We start from the raw sequence: 25,362 nt of genomic DNA on the forward strand, positions 1-25,362 counted from the left end.
GCATGCAAACAACTTCTGTGTTTTTGTATTTACTAAGAGTTACATGAATGATAATGCAAAACAAATCTGTCATTAGTTGCTCTCTATTTGCATTTTGCCTGTTAATATGCTGCTGTTCACACTATGGCAGGGTATAATGAGCAATTCTACTTCTGAAATAAAAATTCTATATGTGAAATTACAAAGAAACCTCCTTTTGTTCTAGATATTTGAAATCACACATTGTCTCAAAATACCATGGACCAAATTTGCTGCTGATATTAATGGGCATTTCACCAAGCCAAGCTTCTGCCCCAGCTCCAAAGCATGTGTTGCCATGCCCATTCTCTTTCACACAGGTTTATTTCTTTAACAGAGGGTAGCAAACAAACAGAAAAGTCTTTTAAGTTAATCCTTAGCCCCAAGCTTTGAGGCCACTCCTCCTTGGAGTGTCTGGCCCTCTAGCTCCTGGCAGCTTCCCAGTCTCAGTTGATTCTGCTCCCTTCTTGGAGCAATAGCCCCAGCGCTGCTTTCCCAAGTCTCTGGCTCCAGACACCAACCATAGGCGCTAGCTCCACTCCAGGATGGGCCTTTCCTCCTAGGGTGCAGCCTGTCTCAGTTCAATCTCCCCCATCTGCTTACTAGCAGCCTTTTATAGGTCCAGGTGTAGTCCCGCCCTCTTTAATTGGCTGGATTGGGCTCACCTGCTCTGGTCCAGGGGTACTGGGGGCACAATTAAAGTCAATGCCAGCTTGATACCCAGGCATAGAAGAAAAAGATGCAAAAAGAGATTATAATGAATGTAATAATGATAGTGGGTCAGATTTAGCATCTCTCCCTACATTGTGCACCTACACAGGGGCCAGACACAATTGCAATTCTTGTTCCTGAGTATAAGAACTGCTCCATCTCAAAGGTGATAGTAAGGGGCAAAGGGAATGTAATGACACTACATGTCCTTCCCCATGGGCCAGCAGAGTTGGCTGGGTTCAGAAGGGACCAGAAGTCACATCCTCTAAAAGGCTATCATAGTGGCTGCACTTTCTGGGAATTCCAGAAGGTATTGTACCTGCCTGAAGCACAAATGTCTCCCAGAATTCCTATTCCTCATAATCACTGCAAAATGTATGTATGGGTAATATTTAAGAAGTTTTGTGTCTACATTGGAAATTAAGTTCTTGAAGTTAAAGGCAGGTCACCAGGACGTGACATGCCTCAGACAAGTTCAGTTCAGGCAGAGTGTGGTAGACAATTATCTCTACCACACTTGCATCCAAGTTTTAAAATCACGGACTGAGGCGCTCACTGGATCATTAATGTTGATTTTCAATAACTCTTGGAACACTGAGAAATTTCCAAAAGACTAGAAGAAACCTACTATTGTGTCAATATTTAAAAAGAACAAATGGGATAACCCAGATAATTATAGGCCTATGAGCCTCACATCAAGCTGGAGCAAAATAATGGAATGGCTAATATGGAACTCTTTTAATAAAAGAATTAAAGGAGGGTGATAAAAGTAATGCCAATCAACATGAGTTTATGGAAAATGATCCTTTCAAATGAACTGGGTATCTTGTTGAGATTACAAGTTAAATTGATAAAGGTAATAGTGATAAAGGGATTTGGTTTGGTATCATACAACATTTTGACTAAACAACTAGAACAGTACAATATTAACATGGCATACATTACATGGATTAAAAACTGGTTAACTTACAAATCTCAAAACATAACTGGAAACAGAGAATCATTATCAAGTGGGTTTGTTTCTAGCGTGGTTCCAAAGGGATCAGTTCTTGGCCCTATGCTATTTAACATTTTTGTCACTGACCTGGAAGAAAACATAAAATCGTCACTGATAGACTTTGCAGATGACACTAAGATAGAGGAAAGTGGTAAGTAATGAAGAAGATGGGTCATTGATACAGAGTGATCTCAAATCACTTGGTAACCTGAGCGCAAGCACACAATATGTGTTTTAATACATCCAAATGTAAAGTTAGACATCTAGGAATGAGGAACACAGGCCAAACTTACAGAATGAGGGACTCGATCCTGGGAGACAGTGACTCTGAAAGAGATTGGTTGTTTTGTTGGATAATCAACTGAACATGAGCTCTGAGTGCAACATGTGGCCAAAAGGACTGATACAATCCTGGGATATATAAACAAGGGAACACTGAATAGGAGTAGGATGGTCACATTACCTTTGTATTTGGCACAGGTGTGACCGCTGGTGGAATACTGTGAGTAGTTCTGGTGTCCACAATTGAGAAGGATGTTGAAAAATTGGAGAGAGCCATGAGAATGATTAAAAAAGGTTAGAAAACATGCCTTACAGTCATAGACGCAAGAAGCTCAATCTGGCAAGTTTAACAAAGAGAAAGTTAAGCGATGACTTGATCACAGTTTATAGGGGAACAATAAATTTGATGATATAAAGGTAAAACAAGCTGAATGTTGAAGCAAGACAAATTTAGTCTAGAAATAAGGTGCACTTTTTCTTAAACAGTGAGGTTAATTAACCAGTGGAACAATTTATCAAGGGTTGTGGTGAATTCTCCACCACTAGAAACCTGTAAATCAAGATTGAATGTCTTCCTAAAAAATAAGCTCTAGTCCAAACAGGAATTAATTCTGGGAAATCCTATAGACTTTGTTGTGTAAAAAAGTCAGACTAGGTGATCACGGTGGTCCCTTAATCTATGAATAACCTTTTATTGTCTGCCACTTGAACTGCTTTAAATAGCCTGAAACCTTGCAGGAGGCTGGAGTGCAGGCTTTCCCTTTGCTCTGTGATGAACTGAAATGTATTAGTGCTTGCCTCTAGACCTGCAAATCTTAATTTTCAAAATCAAAGCTGTTTTGAGTCATAGAGAGGGAATAAAAAAGCCTGAAAATACAAGACAGCTGCTTTTTAAACTTCTTTAACTTAACACCAATTGATTTGACTAAAAGCACAAATTGCTCCACCCTACACAAACACTTATGTAATTGTATCCTTGGAGCCAAAAGTATGAAGCCTGTTCATGAGGTGCTGACAGAACATAGCAGGATCAGGCCCTTACTTTGGAAGGCTATTTTATATTTTGTAATTTATATCTTATAACTGAGTTTTACAAGCCCCTCTTTAATATGATTTGTAATCTAAATTATGGCCCAAATCAGTGAAACTACTCATGCAAGTAGTAGTTTGCAGGGTTGGTAGGGTTGCCAGGTGTCCGGTTTTTTACCGGAATGCCTGGTCGAAAAGGTACCCTGGTGGCTCCGGTCAGCACCGCTGACTGGGCCATTAAAAATCTGGTCGGCAGTGCACTGGGGCTAAGGCAGGCTTTCTGCGTGCCCTGGCTCTGTGGGGCTCCTGGAAGCAGTGGCATTTTTCCCTTCTGGCTCCTATCCATAGGGGTGGCCAGGGGGCTCCGCACGCTGCCCCCGCCACAAGCGCCAGCTCTGCAGCTCCCCGTGGCTGGGAACCATGGTCAATGGGAGCTGTGGGGGGCGGCGCCTGTGGACGGGGCTGTGCGCAGAGCCTCCCGGCTGTGCCTCTGCGTAGGAGCCACAGGGGGACATGCTGCTGCTTCTGGGAGCTGCCTGAGGTAAGTGCGGCCTGCAGCTTGCATCCCTGACCCCTTCCCATGCCCCAACCCTCTGTCCCAGTCCTGATCCCCCTCCTGCCCTCCAAACCCCTCAATCCCAGACTGGAGCACCCTTCTACACCCCATATCACTCATCCCCAGAGCCCAAACCCCCTTCCACACCCACACTCTCTGCCTCAGCCCAGCACCCCCTCCCATACTCCGAACCCTTCAACTCCATTCCCCAGCCTGGAGCCCCCTCCTGCAGCCCAAACCTCTCATCCATGGCCCCACCCCAGAGCCCACCCCCCCAGCCAGAGCCCTCACTTCCTCCCACATCCCAACCCACTTCCTCAGCCTGGAGCCTCCTCCCACACCCTGAATTCCTCATTTCTGGCCCCACCCCAGAGCCTGCATCCCCAACCGGAGCCCTCACTCCCTCCTGCACCCCAATCCCCTGAGCCAGCCCAGTGAAAATGAGTGAGTGTGTGAGGGTGGGGAGAGCAAGCAACAGAGGGAGGGGAATGGAGTGAGCAGAAGGTGGGGCCTCGGAGAAGGGGCGGGGCAGGGGGCAGGGAAAGGGTGTTCAGTTCTATGCAAGTAGAAAGTTGGCAAGCCTAAAGGTTGTGTCCGATGGTCCCAGTTCCTGCTATTAAAACAATATGAAAAGACATAGAGGCCCAGAAATTACAATAGAAACATATGACTATGACAATAGAAACATATGACTAGGTTTGAAATTTCAAGTAATCTTTATAAAATAATATACTATACAGCTGCTTATTTCTTCAACCGAATAATTTAATAATTCACTATTCAAATGCAAAATCACTTTTGAAATTAGCACTGATTTGGCTGTGAATATATTCTAGATATACCAGGATTCCCTCAATTGATTTGGGGTAGAAGAAGAATATATTTAAAACACAAGACAATTTAATATTTTTTTTAATAAAATCAATTATAGTTCTACCATGTCAGTATCAAATCTGACTGCAAATGTCAAGTCTTTGAAACATTTCCTTGCTCGTATTTAAAGGAAACATTTATTAATTTGCATGACAATTAAACACTGGATTTTTCCAATTTATATAATTATTAAAGAGTCAGGAGTATATTTTTATGAAAGATGACGGGCCATGAGACAGTTTATTTACATTGACTGTCCACAGGCATGGCCACCTGCAGCTCCCACTGGCCATGGTTCGCCATTCCCGGCCAATGGGAGCTGTGGGAAGCATCAGCCAGCACGTCTCTGCGGCCCGTGCCACTTCCCCATTTTAATAGTTCCCAAAATGGCTGCTCCCAGGACACCTCTCTAGGCAAGCCCAGAGATATAACACTTGCTGCTCTTTAACTCTTTGAAAGCTGCTTCCTGAGGTGGTGTGCAACAGAGTTGCAGGGCCTCCAGCAGGGGGCCACAATGGCCAGGTACAACGCATCATGGTATCATTCTTATGAGTTCTAATCCCAACTTTATGACTGACTTGTAGTGTGGTCCAACCATCTTGGGCAAGTCATTTAGGCCAAAATTTTCGATCGTGAATGTCTAAATATTAAAACAAACAAAATAAAAACGAGCATAAAATCTATTGAGATATGTGCATAATTACTAGTGAGTGAATGATATTTGCAAATAATGTAATCAACAATTCCCCCCCATCCAACGCCAATCATTAAATTATCTTGAATTTTTTCCCCTCCTTATTTGATCAGCTCTGATAACTACCTAATGGCCAGATTCTACCACTCTTCCAATAAGTAGCATCTTTTTCTGAAAATAATCTTACTGATTTCAGTGGGACTCCTCATGGAGTAAGGTTCTATACAATGTGAGTCAGAGAGGGATGGGATCTGACCCTAGGCAACTACATTATTTTGTTGTTGTTGTAATTGTGCCTTCCCTTTCCTGAAACATTTGCTTTGTCTCTGATTTTTCCATTGATTTCAATGGAAGTTACGAGCCTAAATACTTTTGAGGATCTGGGCCTAAGCGATTTGGGGGAGGGATGGCAGTTGTCGGTAAAACACTTAGCACATTTTGAGTGCTCTATACATGATTAATAATGATGCATTCGAAAAAATTAATAATTCATATCTTCATTTATAAGAATAATTTCAATTGCTCAGTCTGCTGACCTGAACCACAATCAAAGTTCATCCTGTCCCAGTGGCTCAAAGCACTTTGCTTACACTAGTGCTTCCCAAGAGGAGATGTACCAAATGTCACAATGGTCAGAAAATTTTAGGAGGAAAAAACTTACTGTGGCCAAGGCCTACTAGTAGAAAGCCATAAAAAGAGAGACACCATTAATGGAGGTTCATGCTGCCAAGCCCAGGTCTCCCTTTCTTTCACTGTCTTCACTTCAAGAAGAGATTCACCAGGTGAAGTTCCACTTTTGCATTCAGATCCTGAGCACACCAGAGCCTACTGGTACTCTGTTGTCTCAAGACCTGGGATGAGCAACAGTACCTGTAGAAATTCAGGATGAGAAAGCAGACCGTCTCTACCACTGTACCAGTCTTAGTCCTACATTTCCACATCAGGCCTTCAAGATGATATCTCCTCTCACTGTGGAAAAGAAAGTGGCAATTGCCATAGAACTGATATTTATAGAGCATCTATCTCCTCTTTACGTCTCAGTGACCCTGCATATACATTGCTTCCCTGGCTCTTGAAGCCATATCCTGATTATACAAACCCAGATAGAAAATGATTCTATCACAGACTCAACTGGTGCAGGATAGTGGTGGTGGGTGCACTTAAAACAAGTTGAAGATGTCTGACATATAAAAAGAGTGCAATCAACAATATGGCTATCAGACTATCTGTCTTTTTATATTCAGCATAGAATTTGTATTTGTGAAGTGTTCAATACACTGTGGAGTAAAAAGGCAGCACGCTTTGTAACAAATTATGCATAGCCGGACAGAGAAGCTGTATAACCTGAGGCTGTCGCTTATGTGAACATAATCCGCAATAGGCATGCAACCAAAACAAGAGATGTGGAGTTCTCCTATTTTGCCAATGCAGGGATAGAAGTGGGTATAGATTAAGTTGATGCCTAATGTAGGTAGAATTAAATGTTAGCAATTTCTGCTATTACATATCTTTTTTTCCTTTTGCGGTGGTGGTTTTAACATTCTGTAGTAGGAATGCTTTTTATCATAACTTTACTGACGTTATAAGAGTCTGACAAAGAGACGTTATAGAGTAATTGGTGATATATGGATGGTAAAATGAAATGTTCGTGGGACTCTTGACACAAAGGGTATGTCTACACTACGAAATTAGGTCTATTTTATAGAAGTTGATTTTTAGAAATCGATTTTATACAGTCTATCGTGTATGTCCACACTAAGTGCATTAAGTCGGCGGAGTATGTCCTCACTACTGTGGCTAGCATCGACTTACGGAGCGGTGCACTGTGGGTAGCTATCCCACAGTTCCCGGAGTCTCCGCTGCCATTGGAATTCTGGGTTAAGCTCCCAATGCCTAATGGGGCAAAAACATTGTCATGGGGGGTTTTGGGTACATGTCATCAGTCGCCCCCCCTCCGTGAAAGCAACCACAGACAATCGTTTCATGCCTTTTTTCTGTGCAGATGCCATACCACTGCAAGCATGGAGCCCGCTCAGCTCAGCTCACCGTCACCGCTGCTGTTGTGTCCTGGGTGCTGCTGTCAGCAGACGGTGCAGTATGACTGCTAACCATAGTCATCCACCGCTTCCACTGCAACTCTGCTCTCCTGCTCTTGTAAATGAGCTCAGTCTCAATAGCAAATTTCTCCATGTTGTCGTCATCCACCTCTTCCGCTGCAACTCTGCTCTCCTGCTCTCCTGAATCCACCTTGCAGGTACTCTCGGCGTTCTGTATAAATACCTATTCTTGTGGCATCCGTTGTCATCCACTGCTTCCGCTGCAACTCTGCTCTCCTGCTTTCCTGCAGATGCCATACCACAGCAAGCATGGAGCCTGCTCAGCTCACCACTGCTGTTGTGAGCATTGTAGACACCTCACGTATTATCCTGGAGTATATGCAGAACCGGGCTAAGAGACGCCAGCACGAGGATGATTTTGATGAGGAAATGGACACAGACATTCCTGAAAGCACGGGCTCTGGCAACTGGGACATCATGGTGGCAGTGGGGCTGGTTGATACAGTGGAATGTTGATTCTGGGCCCGGCAAACAAGCACAGACTGGTGGGACCGCATAGTGTTGCAGGTATGGGATGATTCACAGTGGCTGCGAAACTTTTGCATTCGTAAGACCACTTTCCTGGAATTCTGTGAGTTGCTTTCCCCTGCCCTGAAGTGCAGGAATACCAAGATGAGAGCTGCCCTGACAGTTGAGAAACGAGTGGCGATAGCCCTGTGGAAGCTTGCTACGCCTGACTGCTATCGGTTAGTCGGGAATCAATTTGGAGTGGGCAAATCTACTGTGGGGGCTGCTGTGATCCAAGTAGCCAATGCAATCATTGACGTTCTGTTATCAAGGGTAGTGACTCTGGGAAATGCGCAGGTCATAGTGGATGGCTTTGCTGCAATGGAAGTACTTGTGGCACCTTAGAGACTAACAAATTTATTAGAGCATAAGCTTTCATGGGCTTTCGTGGCCACAAAAGCTTATGCTCTAATAAATTTGTTAGTCTCTAAGGTGCCACAAGTACTCCTGTTCTTTTTGCAGATATAGACTAACACAGCTGCTACTCTGAAACTTTGCTGCAATGGGTTTCCCTAACTGTGGTGGGGTGATAGGGAATGGATATCCCTATCTTGGCACCTGTCCACCTTGCCAACCAGTACATAAACTGCAAGGGGTACTTCTCAATGGTGCTGCAAGCACAAGGGACGTTTCACCGACATCAACATGGGATGGCCGGGAAAGGTGTATGATACTTGCATCTTTAGGAACTCTGGGCTGTTCGAGCAGCTGCAAGAAGGGACTTACTTCCCAGACCAGAAAATTACCATTGGGGATGTTGAAATGCCAATAATTATCCTTGGGGACCCAGCCTACCCTTTGCTCCCATGGCTCATGAAGCCGTACACAGGCAGACTGGACAGTAGTAAGGAGCAGTTCAACTATAGGCTGAGCAAGTGCAGAATGGTGGTAGAATGTGCCTTTGGACGTTTAAAAGCTCTCTGGTGCTGTTTGCTGACTAGGTTAGACCTCAGCGCAACCAACATTCCCATTGTTATTGCTGCTTCCTGTGTGCGCCGTACTCTCACAGATATTAAGGTGGAGACGTTTATGGCAGGGTGGGAGGTTGAGACAAATCACCTGGCATCCAATTTTGAGCAGCCAGACACCAGGGTGATTAGAAGAGCACAGCAAGGCGCGCTGCGCATCAGAGAGGCTTTGAAAACCAGTTTCATGACTGGCCAGGCTTCGGTGTGACAGTTGTGTGTGTTTCTCCTTGATGCAAACCTGCCCCCTTTGTTGATTTTAATTCCCTGTAAGCCAACCACCCTCCCAGCTTTGAAATAAAGTAACTATTGTTTTGAAACCATGCATTCTTTCTTTATTAATTTTAAAAAAAGGGAGATAACTGACAAGGTAGCCTTGGTGGGGTGGGGTGGGGGAGGAGGGAAGGACAAGGCCACATTGCTTATTGTAGCCACACTACAAATCAAACTGTTTGAATGACAGCCTTCTGTTGCTTGGGCCATCCTCTGGAGTGGAATGGCTGGGTGCCCGAAGCCTCCCCCACCTCCGCGTTTTTGGGCGTCTGGGTGAGGAGGATATGGAACTTGGGGAGGAGGTCAAGCAGTTGTACAATGGATGCAGCGGGGGGCTGTGCTCTTGTTGGCTTTTCTGCAGCTGCACCAGACGCTTCACCATGTCCTTTTGCTCCCCCATTAGCCTTAACATTAGCCTCCTACCTCTGATCTTCGCACTCACTTAATGCTTTCCTAGCCTCTAACACTGAATGCCTCCATGCATTCAGCTGTGCCCTATCAGTGCGGGAGGACTGCATGAGCTCGGAAAACATGTCATCACGAGTGCATTTTTTTCGCCTTCTAATCTGCAATAACCTCAGGGATGGAGATGATAGGGGGAGCCTAGAAACATTTGCACCTGGAGGGAGATAAAAACGGAGAATAAAATTTAAGATGATACATTTCTGAGAACAAAAGGGAGACTCTTTCACAGTGAATCAAGCAATTCACAGCAGACAGCACATGTGCTTTAGGTACAAGGTCACATTTTGCCTTTTATATTGAGCGCCTGCCGGTATGGTGACACATCACACATGGCTGGGCAACTGAATTTGGTTTCCCTGTAGCCATGGTAAGACACAGGGTATGCGGGGTTGGCTTCTTATGCATAACATGTGGGAATGGTTTCAAACTGCAGCACCATCCTTTCCCATAGCAAGCAATGGGTTGGGTTTCACTTTTAAAAGGAGGGGCTGTGGTTTTCGGGTGGATGTGCAGCACACACCTCCCCCCACTCCATCACGTGGCTATTCTCCGGGATGATCCCTTTTAGCCAAGCGCAAACAGCCCAGGATGAATGGGGTCCTTTTACTGTTCCCTTACAAAAAAATCCCCTATTTCAACCAGGTGACCATGAATGATATCACTCTCGTGATGCTAACACAGAAAGATATAGACTGAATGTTGCTTGAATGCGACCAAAATCCAGGACCATTTGCTGCCATGCTTTTTGTTGCAATGATTCCAGAATACTTTCAGAGTACCTCCAGGAGAGCTTCATGGAGATTTCCCTGGAGGATTCCCGTTCCATCCCCAGACATGTAAACAGACTTTTCCAGTAGCTGTACTGGCCGCGAATGCATCCTAATTCTTAAGGGCAAATCAAACATTAAACACTATTGCTTTTAAACCCTGTACTGTAGTTACAAATGTGCACTCACCTGAGGTGCCTTCTCCAGCTTCAGGGTCGGGGATCCCACCTTCGGAGGGTATTGGCTCTAGGGAGAGAACGGATTCACCGCTTGCCTGCTGCGCGTTCTCCTCCTCCTCCTCATCCACAAAATGCTCCTCCCTGTTGCGTAAGACTCCCCCCTTGCAGGTGTCCACGGACAATGGTGGGGTAGTGGTAGGGTCCCCCCCAGAATGCCATGCAGCTGATCATAGAAGCGGCATGTATGGGGCTCTGACCTGGAGCAACCGTTTGCCTCCTTTGTATTTTGGTAGGCTTGCCTGAGCTCCTTAACTTTCATGTGGCACTGCTGTGTGTCCCTGTTGTAGCCTCTCTGCAACATGCCCTGTTCGATCTTTATTTCTCTTCGAACCATTTCTGACTTAAATACCTTTTACTTGTACTCACTTAAAATCTATCTTTTTGAAGTTAAATAAACTTGTTTTATTTTTTAATCAAAACTAATCCAGTGTTGTGTTTAAACCGAGCTGTTTGGTAACTCCATTTAAAATAGCAGGCTGTTGGATATTGACCCCTTATAAGGGCAACAGACTTATAATATCTGAACTGTCCGTAAGAGGGCTGGGCAATGCAGAACAAACACTTTGGGGGAAATTTGGGACTGGGAGTGTGTTCGGGTCAACCTGCAAGTAGTAAGCCAGAGTGGAGCTGGTGTGTGGCTGACAGGTTGCTGGGATCAGAGTTGCTGGACAAGGACTGCAGCTGTACACAGGCACTCGGGGTTTGACTTGCATGCTGTTTGTGAGCAGCCCCGGTTGGAAGTTCCAACAGCAAAACTTTGTGAGGCTACCAAGGTTGCAGGACAGGTGTTGACACATCCCATCACTGTTTGCACCCTGGAATGTGACACTTAGCAACATTAAATTGTTCTCAAAATCAATTTTTCTTTGTGCAAGGGTAGACAGGGCTTAAAAGGGCAAGAAACTTGCCCAAGTAGTGTCCACTTCCTAGACACTACAGTGCTAATAAGTGATGGTCACATAAACACCACCCTATACTGAAAACCTACTGACTGCTATACTACCTACATGCCTTCAGCTTTCATCCGGACCACATCACACGATCCATTGTCTACAGCCAAGCTCTAAGATACAACCACATTGGCTCTGAGAGACCTACAGGATCTCTATCAAGCATTCTTAAAACTACAATACCCACCTGATGAAGTGAAGAAACAGATTGACAGAGCCAGAAGAGTACCCAGAAGTCAACTACTAAAGGATAGGCCCAACAAAGCAAATAACAGAACGCCACTAGCCGTCACCTTCAGCCCCCAACTAAAACTTCTCCAGCGCATCATCAAGGATCTACAACCTATCCTGCAGGATGATCCCTCACTCTCACAGATCTTGGGAAACCGGCCAGTCCTTGCTTACAGACAGCCCCCCCAACCTGAAACAAATGCTCACCAGCAACCACATAGCACACAACAAAAACACCAACCCAGGAACCAAACCCTGCAACAAACCCCAGTGCCAACTCTGTCCACATATTTATTCAAGGGACACCATCATAGGACCTAACCACATCAGCCACACCATCAGGGGCTTGTTCTCTTGCAGAGCTACCAATATGATATATGCCATCATGTGCCAGCAATGCCCCTCTGCCATGTACATTGGCCAAACCGGACAGTCTCTACACAAAAGAATAAATGGACACAAATCTGACATCAGGAATCATAACATTCAAAAACCAGTAAGAGAACACTTCAATCTCCGTGGTCACTCAATAACAGACCTAAAAGTGGCAATTCTTCAACAAAAAAAACTTCAAAAACAGACTCTAATGTGCAACTGCAGAACTGGAATTAATTTGCAAACTGGACACCATCAGATTAGGCCTGAATAAAGACTGGGAGTGGTTGTGTCATTACAAAACCTAAACCTGATTTCCCTAATACTAATTTCTCCCTAGTGTTACTCACACCTTCTTGTCTACTGTCTGTAATGAGCCACTCTCATTACCACTTCAAAAGTTATTTTTCCTGCCATGGTATCTTGCTGTTAATTGATTTATCTCGTTAGACTGATCTCACACTTGGTAAGGCAACCCCCATCCTTTCAAGTATTTATACCTGCTCCTGTATTTTCCACTCCATGCATCTGATAAAGTGGGTTCTAGCCCACGGGAACTTATGCCCAAATACATTTGTTAGTCTCTAAGGTGCCACAAGGACTCCTTGTTGTTTTTGCTGATACAGACTAACGCAGCTACCACTCTGAAACCTGAAAAGAGTGTGGTACAGCTCTTTTGCCATTTTTTTTTTACATATTGTTGCCTATATAGTGATGTATAGCTAAAACGTATGCAAAACATTAATTTTGTAATACCTGTGTATTTTCTGTGATATGCATCACATTTTGCACTACTTTAACATTGGCTCCAGTTACTCTAGGAAGGTGCTAACACGGTTTCCCTGGTCAGTGAAGACAGGGCAGGGTCTTTGGAATATAACTATGTTGGATTTCTAAAATTAATAATTCTCCAGATGAAGTACTGCTCATCTGACTTCAGTATTCTTTTGCCTCTTTGGTTTGCATCAAAGGTAAGTTTCTGGGGAACTATTTGACCTCTGCACATGCCTCTGTCAGTTCTATGCAAAATTTGCTTCTATGGTTAGGACAAAAATGGCAATTTGAGTGAGAGCCATTTGTTGGTTAGCAAAAATATTGTATTCTTATCTTTTAATTTTTCTGAGGCTGCCTGAGATCTTTGAAGCCTGAACTCAGTCTTTGAAGTTAGTGTGTTTCAACAATGCTTGATTATCTGTGTCTTAAAAATATAGGACAAAAAATAAAACATTTAAAAATGATGGTAAAAATTCTCCTGAAAGTAAAACAACTCTAGGCCTTGTTATAATAACATTTTAAATTGATTTTAGAAAATTGGAGCCATCACACACTGCAAGTATCTACAACAATGGAACACTAGCTACACATTGGGGTTAATGTTTGAAAACTAAAGGCGTGAACCTGCAAGGGTCGGAATTACTTGCATGGAATAAGGACTATTCATGACAGTAAGGATTTGCAAAATTGGGCCTTGCATGAGAACTTAGTTTAAACTGAATTCCAAAAAAACTGGATTAAAATACAGTTTGGCTGGCCTCTGTAGTCAGGACTTCAACAGTATTTTTGCCTCAGGCCTGACTTTCCTTTTACACCAGTTTTACACTAATATAACTCAACAGACTACAGTAGACTCAACAGATTATAGACCATTGATTTACTCCTGATTTAAACTGGTGTAAACAAAAAGATAATTTTGTATTAGGTTTTCAATCCTTTTTAAGGGACTATCCACAATGCAAAATTTACTATGTTGGGGAATTCTGTATAAATAGGGTTTGGTCTTTCCAGCATGGACAGCAACAAACCATGTTGTGGAATCACGGGCGTCCCGTGGGTGTCTCAGGAATAAGGCGGTGTGTCTGTCACAGAGGTCACGGAATTCACGGCGCCCCAAAAGCGGCCGGCATCACCCTGCTGCTCCTGACCTAGGCGGAGGAGCCATGGGGGCTCTGCACGCTGTCCCTGCTTGCAGGCACCACCCCCACAGCTCCCATTGGCTGCGGTTCCTGGCCAATGGGAGCTGCAGAGTGGAACTTGTGATAGGGGCAGCATGTGGAGCCCCCCTGGCCTTCCATCCCCTTAGGAGCTGCAGGGACACACGGAGCCAGGTAGGGAGCCTGCCAGCCCCACCAAACCCACCCCCAATACCAGCCAGGGTCCTGAGCCATGCATCACCCCCCTGCTCCCCCCAATGTCAGCGGGGGTCTCAGGTCATGTGCTGCCTGGCCACCCCAGTACCAGCAGGGGTCCTGGGCCACCCCCCAGCACCCACGGCACCCCTAGACCACCCCCCCAGAACATCCACGGCCCCTCAGCCCAAGTTTTAGTTAGGGGTATATAGTACAAGTCATGGACAGGTCACAGGCTGTGAATTTTTGTTTACGCTGTGGCCACATGGAGTGGGGGTCCCTAGCAGCTCCCATAGGGACTGTGGGGTGGGTCCCGTGAGGGAATAGGCCCCATTTTGGGTCCCTGAAAGGCCTATTCGCAGGACCCCTCCCCCAGCCCAACAGGATGGGGCCTGTAGTGTAGGGGGTGCATATACCCCACCATGGGCTAGGTCTCATAATGCTTCTTGCCCGCGGGGAATGGGTCTCCCAGTGGCCCTCACTCGCTCCGTGCTGCTGGGTCCCGCTGGTAGGGTCCTTTGCGGGAGCGGGTCTTCCCCTTTCTGCCCGTGACCTGTCCATGACTTTTACTAAAAATACCCATGACTAAAATGTAGCCTTACTCATGAAATAGTATAGTGTGATCAACCCCATTTTAAGGCAATAAATAACAACTCTATGAAAGATATGTGTCAAAGCTTATTTTTTAAGGGATGCCATCACCCAACAATGTTTCATTCATGGTATTGGTAGTTCTGTAAATTTTAATTAGGAACTGTCACAGCTTCTTTCTATGGTCACTGCTTGGGAATGCACACCCTATATTGGAACATAGGAATTGCCATACCATATCAGTCTTGTGCTACATCTAGTCCAGTATCCTGTCCCCAACAGTAACCAGCACAGATTCTAAGGGTAGATGAGTCCTTTGGAACTTCTCAAAATAATTCCTAGAGGAGATCTTTAGAACACTCAATCATGATTTAAAACAGGGGTTCTCAAACTGAGGGTTGGGACCCCTCAGGGGGTCACAAGGTTATTACACGGGCGGGGGCGGGGTACGACTTGTCAGCCTCCACCCCAAACCCAGCTTTGCCTCCAGCATTTATAATGGTGTTAAATATACTAAGAAGTGTTTTTAATTTATAAGGGGGGGGGTCACACTCAGAGGCTTGCTATGTGAAAGGGGTCACCAATACTAAAATTTGAGAACCACTGATTTAAAAGTTGTCAGTGATGGACAATTCACCCCAACCCTGGGTAAATTGTTCCAGTGCTTAATTACTTGCACTGTTAAAAGTTTCCGACAAGTGCTTCAGTGGAAGATGCAAGAAATTGTCACCCTAATTGCTAATAGAGACTGCCTTAAACACTGAAGCAAGAGGTTTTTATATCTTTTTATAAAAAGCATTAACTATAGATTACATTCTTGCTAGCAGTGCCTTCTCATGGTTTGCAAAGCATTAGGCAACAGATGGGCGGGAACCCTTAATATATGAAGAGAGCGTTATCTTTAGCCTGTCCCCAAAACGAATCAGGATGACCTTGTATCCACAGGGACCCATGGTAGACACAGACCTCGTGGCGTGTCACGGTGATAAACTCTGACGAAGAAACAGTCCCCTCTTGTTTGAAATTGCATGGTGTGTGGCGTTTGCCTATGAACCAGTATAATGCCAGAACCCTGCCTCTGCAGTGCCAAGCGCACGGTGCACGCCAAGCAAGGGTTTTGCCACACGTCCTCCTGTGGAGCCCTTTAAATGTACAAATTACACGGGCCTGAGGTCAGGGAGGCGTTGAGCAGCCTCCGCTCCCGTTGGGGCGGGAGGATTGAGTTCAGCGTCTCCGGCTGACGGCCCCTTCCTGAAGGAGCGGAGCGGTTTACACAGGGGCCGGCAGGGTGCGGGGCAGGCAGACGCCTTCCAAGAGCTGGGCTCCGGCCCCACAGGAGAAGGGGGCGGGATGCTGAGGCGGGGTTAAGCGACGCCATCTCAGCGCGCCCGGGGCAGTAGAGGAGATGGTGGCCCAGGCATGGAGTCGGGCGCTATGCGCCAGGCTCTGCCCTGGGGCTCCGCGCCGCCTGCATGGCTGGAGCAGCGCCGCCTTCTCCTCTCGCTCGCCGGTAAGTGCAGCCCGGGGGAACCAGGAGGAGCGGAGCCGCCACCCCCGCCGCTTCCCTGGGCGCGGGCTCCGCCCCGGCTGTTTGTACTGGCGGCGGGGCGCGCAAACACCAAGGGTAGGGCAGGTCTGCCCGCCTGGGGAGCGCTGTGGCCACGTGAAGTGGGGGCCCTTAGCAGCCCCCATAGGGACTGTGGGGTGGGTCCCGTGAGGGAATAGGCCCCATTTTGGGTCCCTGAAAGGCCCATTCGCAGGACCCCGGCCCAACAGGACGGGGCCTGTAGTGTAGGGGGTGCATGCGCCCCACCATGGGCTGGGTCTCCTAATGCTTCTTGCCCGCGAGGACTGGATCTCCCAGTGGCCCTCACTCGCTCCGTGCTGCTGGGTCCTGCTGGCAGGGTCCTTTGCGGGAGCGGGTCTTCCCCTTTCTGCCAGTCCCGCAAGAGCTTTATGTCTCAGGGGCTTGGCAGCACAACCCATAATGATATATTTGCTGCTCATGGTAAGTGGCTGTATCTCCGGGCTTGTCTACATGGGGGAAATTGATTAGCATAGCTAAAGCAGAGTAACTTTTGAGTTGTAGGTTTCAGAGTAGCAGCTGTGTTAGTCTGTATTTACAAAAAGAAAAGGAGTACTAGTGGCACCTTAGAGACTAACCAATTTTTTGAGCTGTAGGTGTTTTGGTATTGGGGGGGACAGTCTGTTCTGGAATGAAGTATCAGAGGGGTAGCTGTGTTAGTCTGTATCCACAAAAACGAGGAGTCTGGTGGCATCTTAAAGACTAACAGATTTATTTGGGCGTAAGCTTTTGTGGATAAAAAACCCACTTCTTAAGATGCATGGCGTGAAAATTACAGATACAGGCATAAATATGTAGCGGCACATGAAGAGAAGTGAGTTACCTTACAAGTGGAAAATTGATGTTGAAGGCCAATTCAGTCCATGTGGGTGTGGTCCACTCCCAATAATTGATGAAGAAGTGTCAATACCAAGAGAGGGAAATTTGCTTTTGTAGTGAGCCAGCCACACCCAGTCTCTATTCAAGCCCAAATTGATGGTGTTAAATTTGCAAATAAATTGTAGCTCTGCAGTTTCTCTTTGAAGTCTGTTTTTGAGTTTTTGTTGTTGAAGAATGACTACTTTTAAATCTGTTTGTGAGTGTCCAGGGAGATTGAAGTGTTCTCCTACTAGCTTTTGTGTGTTACCATTCCTGATGTCTGAATTGTGTCCATTTATCCTTTTACATAGAGACTGTCCGGTTTGGCCATTGTACAGGGCAGAGCGGCATATGGGGACAGAGAATGCAACAGGGTTTGTTACAAGAATTGGTTCCTGGGTTAGTGTTTCTGTGGTGTGTGTAGTTGCTGGTGAGTATTTGCTTCAGGTTGGGGGGCTGTCCAAAAGCTAGGATTGGCCTGCCTCCCAAGGCCTGTGAGAGTAGGGGATCGTTTTCCAGGATAGGTTGTAGATTGTTGATGATGCGCTGGAGAGGTTTTAGCTGGGGACTGTATGTGATGGCCAATGGTGTCCCTGTAACAAACCCCGTTGCCTTCTCTGCCCCGTATCTACTCTAGCGACACCATCATAGGGCCGAGCCACACCATCAGAAGCTCATTCACTTGCACATCTACTATTGTGATATATGCCATCATGTGCCAGCAATGCCCCTCTGCCATGTATGCTGGCAAAACCATCAATTTGGGCTTGAATAGGGACTGAGAGTGCATGGCTCGCTACAAAAGCAATTTCCCCTCTCTTGATATTGACACCACCTCATCAATTATTGGGAATGGACCACAACCACCCTGACTGAAATGGCCTTCAACATTGGTTCTCCACTTGTAAGGTAACTCACATCTCTTCATGTGCCGCTATATATTTATGCCTGTATCTATAATTTTCACTCCATGCATCTGAAGAAGTGGGTTTTTTACCCACAAAAGCTTATACCCAAATAAATCTGTTAGTCTTTAAGGTGCCACGGGACTCCTCGTTATTCTGGAATGATTAGTCCACTCCTTTGGAGTGATTGTTCTGGAATAAAGTCACTTTTATTCTGGAATAGAGTGGCCATACAATACAGGGGAGTTATAGCTGAATAGCTGACAGCTTAATAGTTATTCTACTGTAGATATGCTGTCAGTTTCCTGCTGTAGACAAGACATTAGTTCAGCAACAGGACCTGGAGGAGGAGGAGCTGCCAATGGTAGAGTGTTTCCTGGGTTGTCCCACAGACAATCCTCCAGAATTATAGGGTCTCAAGTATCTATATGTTATACTTTTGTCTAAGGTTGCCCCTGGTGACAGGCAAGACGTCGACTGGCGTGTGTGTGTATATGTGTCAAACTCCTAGCTGAAATTCCTTATATACCATACAGTAGGGTGTCTGCAGGACATAGAAAATTATTGGATCTGATTCTGCTCTTGTGTAAAACCAGTATAAATCAGGAGTAATTCCAGTGACGTTTGTGATGTTACATATGTAAAACTCGTTTAGTTAGATTCAGATCAGAATCAGGCCAAAAAAGTCTTATCAAGGTTAAAAATTACCCACTGTTGCTAACAGTGGTTCAGATTCATTGCTGTTAGCAATGTTGGGAACCCTACTGTAGAAGGGCCACCAGTGTCCTCTGCCTTTTTAATCAGTGGGTCAGCCTGAGTTGCTTTTCTGAGTAAGATTAGATGACATGGTGCTTAAAATGCCAATGGCAGCTGGTAGACCATCCCCCCCCCAGGTCCCAGCACCTGGAGTCATATAAATAGGTGAGAATCTCAGCTTGTGGGGTGCTTTTTTTTTTCTTTAACATAAGTTTCTAGCTCACATGGTTGTAGAGAAAAGCACAAAATAAAAGAATCTAAACGTTATTGTTAGAAATCTCAGGATTTTTAAGTTAAAATTTTTTGGGTGTGCAGTTTGTGATTTTTGACCACTTGAGGCTGGCAGTACTTTACCGGTTTTGCGCACTTGTAACTTCACTGACATCAGTTGGATCACTCCTGAACTAGGCCCTGATCTTGCAAGATGTATATGAGTAACTGTACACACAAGATAATTCCCACTGAATAAATAGGACTACTCACGTGCAAAAGTGTAGACAGGGCCATTGAGTCTTAAGGTGACTGTTACTTTCCTGGAATCCAGCTTTGAAATTTTTTCTTTCAAAGAGTACAGGACTCGTACATCTGTAACAAAACAGTATATATGTGGGGTTTTTTTGTTTTTTTTTAAGTCATCAAGCACCAGTGATGGGTTTCTAAAAGAAAAACGTGCCCAAATCATGTCTCGAGGACTTCCAAAACAAAAGCCAATAGAAGGAGTTAAGCAGGTATTGGTTTTTGCTTCTGGGAAAGGGGGAGTTGGAAAGTCAACAACAGCAGGTAAGTTTTCGTGTTGGCTCTGGCATCCACTTTTATTATTGTATTGGTATTTATTTCTGTTTTATAACATGCATAAGAGCATGGTATTTTTATACAAATACATTAATAAACAAAATTACACAGGTGGTAAACAGCAAAATAAAAACATGCATATTTATCTTTATTAAAGATCTGTGGTATGGCAGTATTAGTAAAAACTAAAAGCATTTAAAAAATCTACTTTACTTTTCAGCTATTAGGCAATTTTTGTATTTCATTCAGTCTGAAGCTGCAAAACCAGACAAGTCAGTTTCACGTCTATGTAGTCTGCAAGAGTTTAAAAGGACAGTCAGTTTGAAAGTTTTTCATCTATAATTGTGCAAATAACATCTAAGATTATTTTAATAGGGTTGCGGGGGGGGGGGGGGCGGAAGAGAGTGTCTTTCTGCATTTGACAATCACAACACTTTGTGTAAGTCAGTTTCACTGTGTACCTTGTAGAGTTCATATGCCTTGATCCTATAGTCCAGTCATTTTGGATAGGCCCTTATACCCCTGCAAGGTCTCCCTGTGTTCAGAGTAGTTCCACATGGATGCAGAGGTCTGCCTATAAACACCTCATACTGCAGGAGCAGGATCTAAATTAGACTTCCATTAGATCCTGCTACTAGAAGCTGCTCAGGGCAGGTGGACTTCCGACACATGTGGAGACTCATTTTCTTCAGTGGAAGGCAGGGATCTGCCCATGTAGGGAAGCTGGCAGGATCAGGACCTTTGTCAGTTTTCTCAGTTGTTTGTGTGGACATTACCCAAGGAAAAACAAAACAGTGATTGCAAACCACAAAAATTGGTAGGGGGCTGTGTGTGTGTGTGTGTGTGTATAGTACAAACTGCTTTGACTCCTTTTTTTTTCTCCATCTAACTAGATTTCAAACTAATGATTTACCTTTTAACTGTGATTCCTCGGCAATAGAACTATAATGTTACATTTGGGATGATAACACTGCAGAGATTTGTTCAATAATAATAAAGTCTTGTTGACATTAAAATTACTTGAGAAATATTTCTCTTTATATTAGCCTTTGTGAATCCATTTAAAAATCTCTTCAAGAATCCATATTAAGAAGGCAATATCTTGGTGTGTATATATATTTCTTGGTGAAATCCTCAGATTCTGACTTTGTTCAAAGTCTATGTTCTAAAAAAGACACTCATAGCTCTACATAAATAATATATATATATTTAAGTTCATTTTCTGGGTTGCCAGTCATGGAATGGGCAGGCTGTTAAAGAAACAAAAACAAAACACAGACATGTTTAATTTGGAATTGCCATAGTGATTGTAAACTGAAGTACAGATTGAGTGAATTTCCTTATTTTAGATTTCATCTCTCTATGGACACATCATAAGGAATAATCAATTGGTGTATTTCTTTACAGTGTGCTTGCTGGCTGGTGATTGTAATTCACTGTTCTTAGTTAGGTTGTTGATAGTATGGTTTGTAAAGTTGACTTTCCAACAATAAAAACAATTTACCCCTTTATGTCCACAGATGAACAAGCTGAATTCATGGCTACTTATTGAGTCTGGATGAAGTTAATTAAAATCTATATTTTTTTAAAATATGGGCAGAGATTCCAGTTCTTTTACCATATATATGGACTGCACTCTCAGCTATGTTACAAAGTAATAAATATCAAAGATGTAGCGTAAATCTAAATTCACTGTCCAAGGATTGGTGTTTTGGAGCTATAGTCTCCTTTCAATGGGTATTGCATATCTGTACTGAGAAGATAAAACAGTCTCTTAGTGCTCATTTGTCAAAATGAGAACAAATTTCAGTGTTAAGATGAATATCTAAAGGTTAGATAATTGCAGAATTTTTATTCAGCCCATTGCATTGCTGCTGAAATCTGGGATTAACTTGCTTTTAAAGTTGTGTACCCTGTCATTTTTGTTAAAGGACGCTTGGGGAGATACTTCTACGGATGTGACTGCTTTGCAGGCCTCAGCACCCCATCTTTCACTTCTGTATCTCTGAGCCTCAGTTTCCCATATTTTTCATTGCTTAAGTATTCTTGCATTCCAGCCTCAACCACCCCTCCATTTTAGGACAACTGGATGGGAATCCCAGGAAAAGCCTATTCAAGACTATTTCTTAATCAGCCGTTGTGTTTACTGTTGAATGATGTTTCTCTCCTTTTCTCCCATTGCCCTATAACTTTTTTCTACCTTTAGGAGAAGTCAAATCAACTTCCCTCTTTCTTCTGTCACTTTCACACACCTGATTTGGATCTTCTGGAAACAGTAGTTCCTGTCAGTGACTGAGAGGAGGTGCTATTTTGTGTGGAAAAAGCTTTTTCTTCCTCCGTCTGTTCTTTTGGTGTTTCTCCTCTCTTGTACTATTTTTCCATCCACCTATTAAGTGGTTTATTTTTATTCCTTCCTACCTCTCTCTTTATGCCTCTCTTCCACTTCCAGTTTTCCCTCTTGCCAGAATTTCTTCATGCAGAGATCTTAGTTCTGTTTTTCTAATTTGTCTAAACTTTTCCTTGCCCTGCCAACCTTGTAACAAATCTGTCTTGTCCTTCTCGTTACCAAAAAGACAGACGAGCTGCTTTAGAGAATTGAACTTGGGTTTGTGGTCCTTTTTTTGTATGCTGTATAACGAAGGCCTAAAGGGGTTTTTATTTAATTTTTATTTTTAATGTTTGTTTTTAACTTGGAACTATTAGGAAGGTCAAGTAACCTTCTGGTTTTGCTGAAGGACTTCTTGAGGGTCTTGTACCTTAGTTGAAGGTGTTGGGTTGTTGAATCTTTCATAAAAATATCCTTTCTTTCCAAGTATTGGCGTTAAATAAAGGTTGACACAAACAAACAACAATATAAACCATCTGACTAAAAATTCTTCTCAATTGCTCAGTGTTCAGTTTCTTGTCAAATTTCACAAGTTCTTAAGTTGCTTCCACACTAGAGTTGGGTGGACAATGATTTTCCCATTGTGTGAAAATTTTTCACTAGTTCAAAAATGTTCCTGTTCTGTATTGGGGCGAACTTGAGACCTTTTGAAGTAAGTAAGAGAGTGAGACAGACAGACCTATCCAACAGAGAACAGCAAATAGCCTGGCTATTAGGATGATTCAGATCACTGATTTGAACCTAGGTCTCCACATCCAAGATGAAAGCCCTAGCCACCAGGCTGAGGTGCTAATGTCTCTCTTGTTTTGGCCAGAAATTCCAAACTGGACCTGAGAAACCTTTGAGTAAATTTTTCAAAACTGGAATGTTCCTGTAAAAGTTTGTTTTGATGAATCTGCTTTTATTTTCTTCCCCTCTCTCCCCCATTGTTGAAAATTTCCCAAGCAGCACTGCTACAGATACTTCCAGGGTAGATAAGATTTGAAATTTAAAGTAACAAGCAAAAACCTGGTTTTGTTCCTATTACAGAAAATGTCATTAAAAGTTTAAAAAAAAAAAAAACATATGGAAGCAAAAAATGGCACAAGCCTATTTTTAAAGGTGCAGGTCACTGGTCATTAAATTAAAAAGGTTAGTGGAGAGCGTGGTAAGGAAATCTGCATGAATTTGTTTTTAAGTACAACCTTTTAAGTACACCTTTAAAAAAATCAAATTGGTATTAAATTCTCTAACAGAAATCTCAAAGATTTTTTCTCAAGCTTTTCTTTTGGTAGAGAAAACCAAAACCTTTTGAAAAACCTCTTTTTATTTTGCACTGTTTCTTAGAAATTAAAGGCTTGCCTTCGTTGCACTATTAGTTTGAGCTATGGCTCAAGTTTTTCCCCTAATCTGATTCCATTCAACCACAAATCCCTAGCTTGAGTTAAGTGGTGCTTTAAGATCAAACTAGTTAGCCCTTTAGGGTGTGTGTGGGGGGTGTTGAAGCTCAAGTGCTGCTAATGCTGGAGCTCATCATGCAATGGGGATGCAGCATCTTGAGTTAAAACAACTCGTCAGATGCTAATCCAGTGTTGCTGATCAACTCACTCTATAGCTCCTGCGTTGTTTTGCAGTGTGGTAACTCTGCTCTCACTGGAGCTAGGTGGTTAACTCAAGTGTATTGACTTGAGCTAAGGGCTTGTCTATGCTGGCATGTTACAGCACTGCAACTTTCTCGCTCAGTGGTGTGAAAAAACACCCCCCTGAGCACTGCAAGTTTCAGCGCTGTAAAGTGCCAGTGTAGACAGTGCACCAGCACTGGTAGCCATTCCCCTCATGGAGGTGGGTTTTTTTTAAATAGTGCTGGGAGAGCTGTCTCCCGGCGCTGTGCTGCGACTACGCAGCCACATTAAAGTGTGGCCGTGCTGCCGTGGCCAGCGCTTCAGCGTTGCTAGTGAAGACAAGCCCTAACTGTTGCAGCGAAGAAGACAAGCCTTAAGAACTAAAGTGGCAATTATAATCACATGATCAATATTTATATTAGATGTCTCTTCCTTTCTTGTGGAGGTTCATAATATGGTAAAATATTTGGGAAATAAAATTCTGCTATGATTAACTTTTTTCTTCTTCTTTTCTTACAGTAAACATAGCCCTTGCATTAGCAGCACATGATTCGGTAGGTGAACAATTATTTATCAAACTTAAATAAACTTAGTTTGTTGTGAGCAATGTAAATAAAAAGTTACTATTGGGGGCCGCCAGTTAAATGAAATCAAAGTATTTACTCTTGAGTAAATTCCTTTATTTTTCATAGCAGTTTACGTTTTATGTTGATTTGTTTATTATGTTGGCACAGTGAATGAATCAGTAGTCCTGATCCTTCATCTGGGTTTGTTAGGGACAGAGTACAGTGCTATCAATGTCTGAGTGAGTTTGCTGTGATTCTGCAAGGGCACATAGGTCCATACTAGTGGCTACTGGCACAGCATTGGGTCTACTTTTTCTTGAGACAGATTTGGAAAAAAAGTTGTGTAGGTGATAATACTCAAAACATCTGTCATGGTAACAGAGGTTTACTTTTCTATGGGAGAAATTAATATACAAAAATAGTTGAAATGAAAGGCTGAAGAAAAAGGAACTAAATGTCTCCCTGAAGCCTTAAAGTCAGTTATTTGTAAAGACTAACACAAGATTATTACTGTAACTAGTTGTGATATCACAAAGCTAAGACTGTAATTTCAGGTCAGAAATGGGCAGCTGGAACCAGTGTACTCTTAAGAATAAGAGAGCTTCATTATGCTCACCAGCCACTGTAAATTGGGAGTACTTCCATTGAAGTAAGTCCTCTCAGAAGTAGGCCAGGTTCTTTGTGTCTTATGCAAGTATCCGTTATATCTAAGAGCGAAGGAAGATCTATAAAGTACTGTTTGTATGGATAGGGCATTAGCTGCTATATAGAGCAAATATACATAGGAGGAGATTCAGAAAGAAACTTAGGTATGATGATGCCTAAATTTTAAGTACCTGCAAAATCATTGGGATTCACCAAGCCTGAGTTAGGCGCCTAAGGCTCCTTATACAATGAATGGGGAGATGTAGGCACCTCCAAATTGGATGCACAAAAGCCAGCACGCTAGGTGACAACCTGCCTAAGCTAGCTAATGGGAGGTGCCAATGTGACGGTTGTGCCGTAAGCCCTACCCCCTGGCAGTTTGGGGACCAAGTTCAGTTGGAAGGGAGACACTTCCCTCTGTTTGGGATTCTCAGCTGCAAACTCTTTGGGGTTAGATGCAAATGCTGCTGTCAGGGTTCCCTCCCCACTCTGAGCTCTGGGG

At 43.8% G+C, this 25,362-nt stretch overlaps 1 protein-coding gene across 2 annotated transcripts in view; it reads left to right on the forward strand.

Annotated features, from left to right (window-relative positions):
* Positions 1-15,978: 15,978 nt before the first annotated feature.
* Positions 15,979-25,362, forward strand: part of NUBPL (NUBP iron-sulfur cluster assembly factor, mitochondrial) — a 150,505-nt gene continuing 141,121 nt past the window's right edge. Inside the window, exons 1-3 of one of the 2 annotated variants that reach the window (XM_074955824.1) lie at positions 15,979-16,276; positions 19,503-19,650; positions 24,169-24,203. In XM_074955824.1, the coding sequence (XP_074811925.1) occupies positions 16,172-16,276; positions 19,503-19,650; positions 24,169-24,203 (288 nt within the window). In that variant the 5' untranslated portion in view covers positions 15,979-16,171. The remainder of the gene's footprint in view (positions 16,277-19,502; positions 19,651-24,168; positions 24,204-25,362) is intronic. The other variant, XM_074955825.1, reaches the window with a different exon arrangement.

Source organism: Natator depressus, chromosome 6 (genome assembly GCF_965152275.1).
Source record: "Natator depressus isolate rNatDep1 chromosome 6, rNatDep2.hap1, whole genome shotgun sequence".
Lineage (NCBI taxonomy): Eukaryota > Metazoa > Chordata > Testudines > Cheloniidae > Natator > Natator depressus.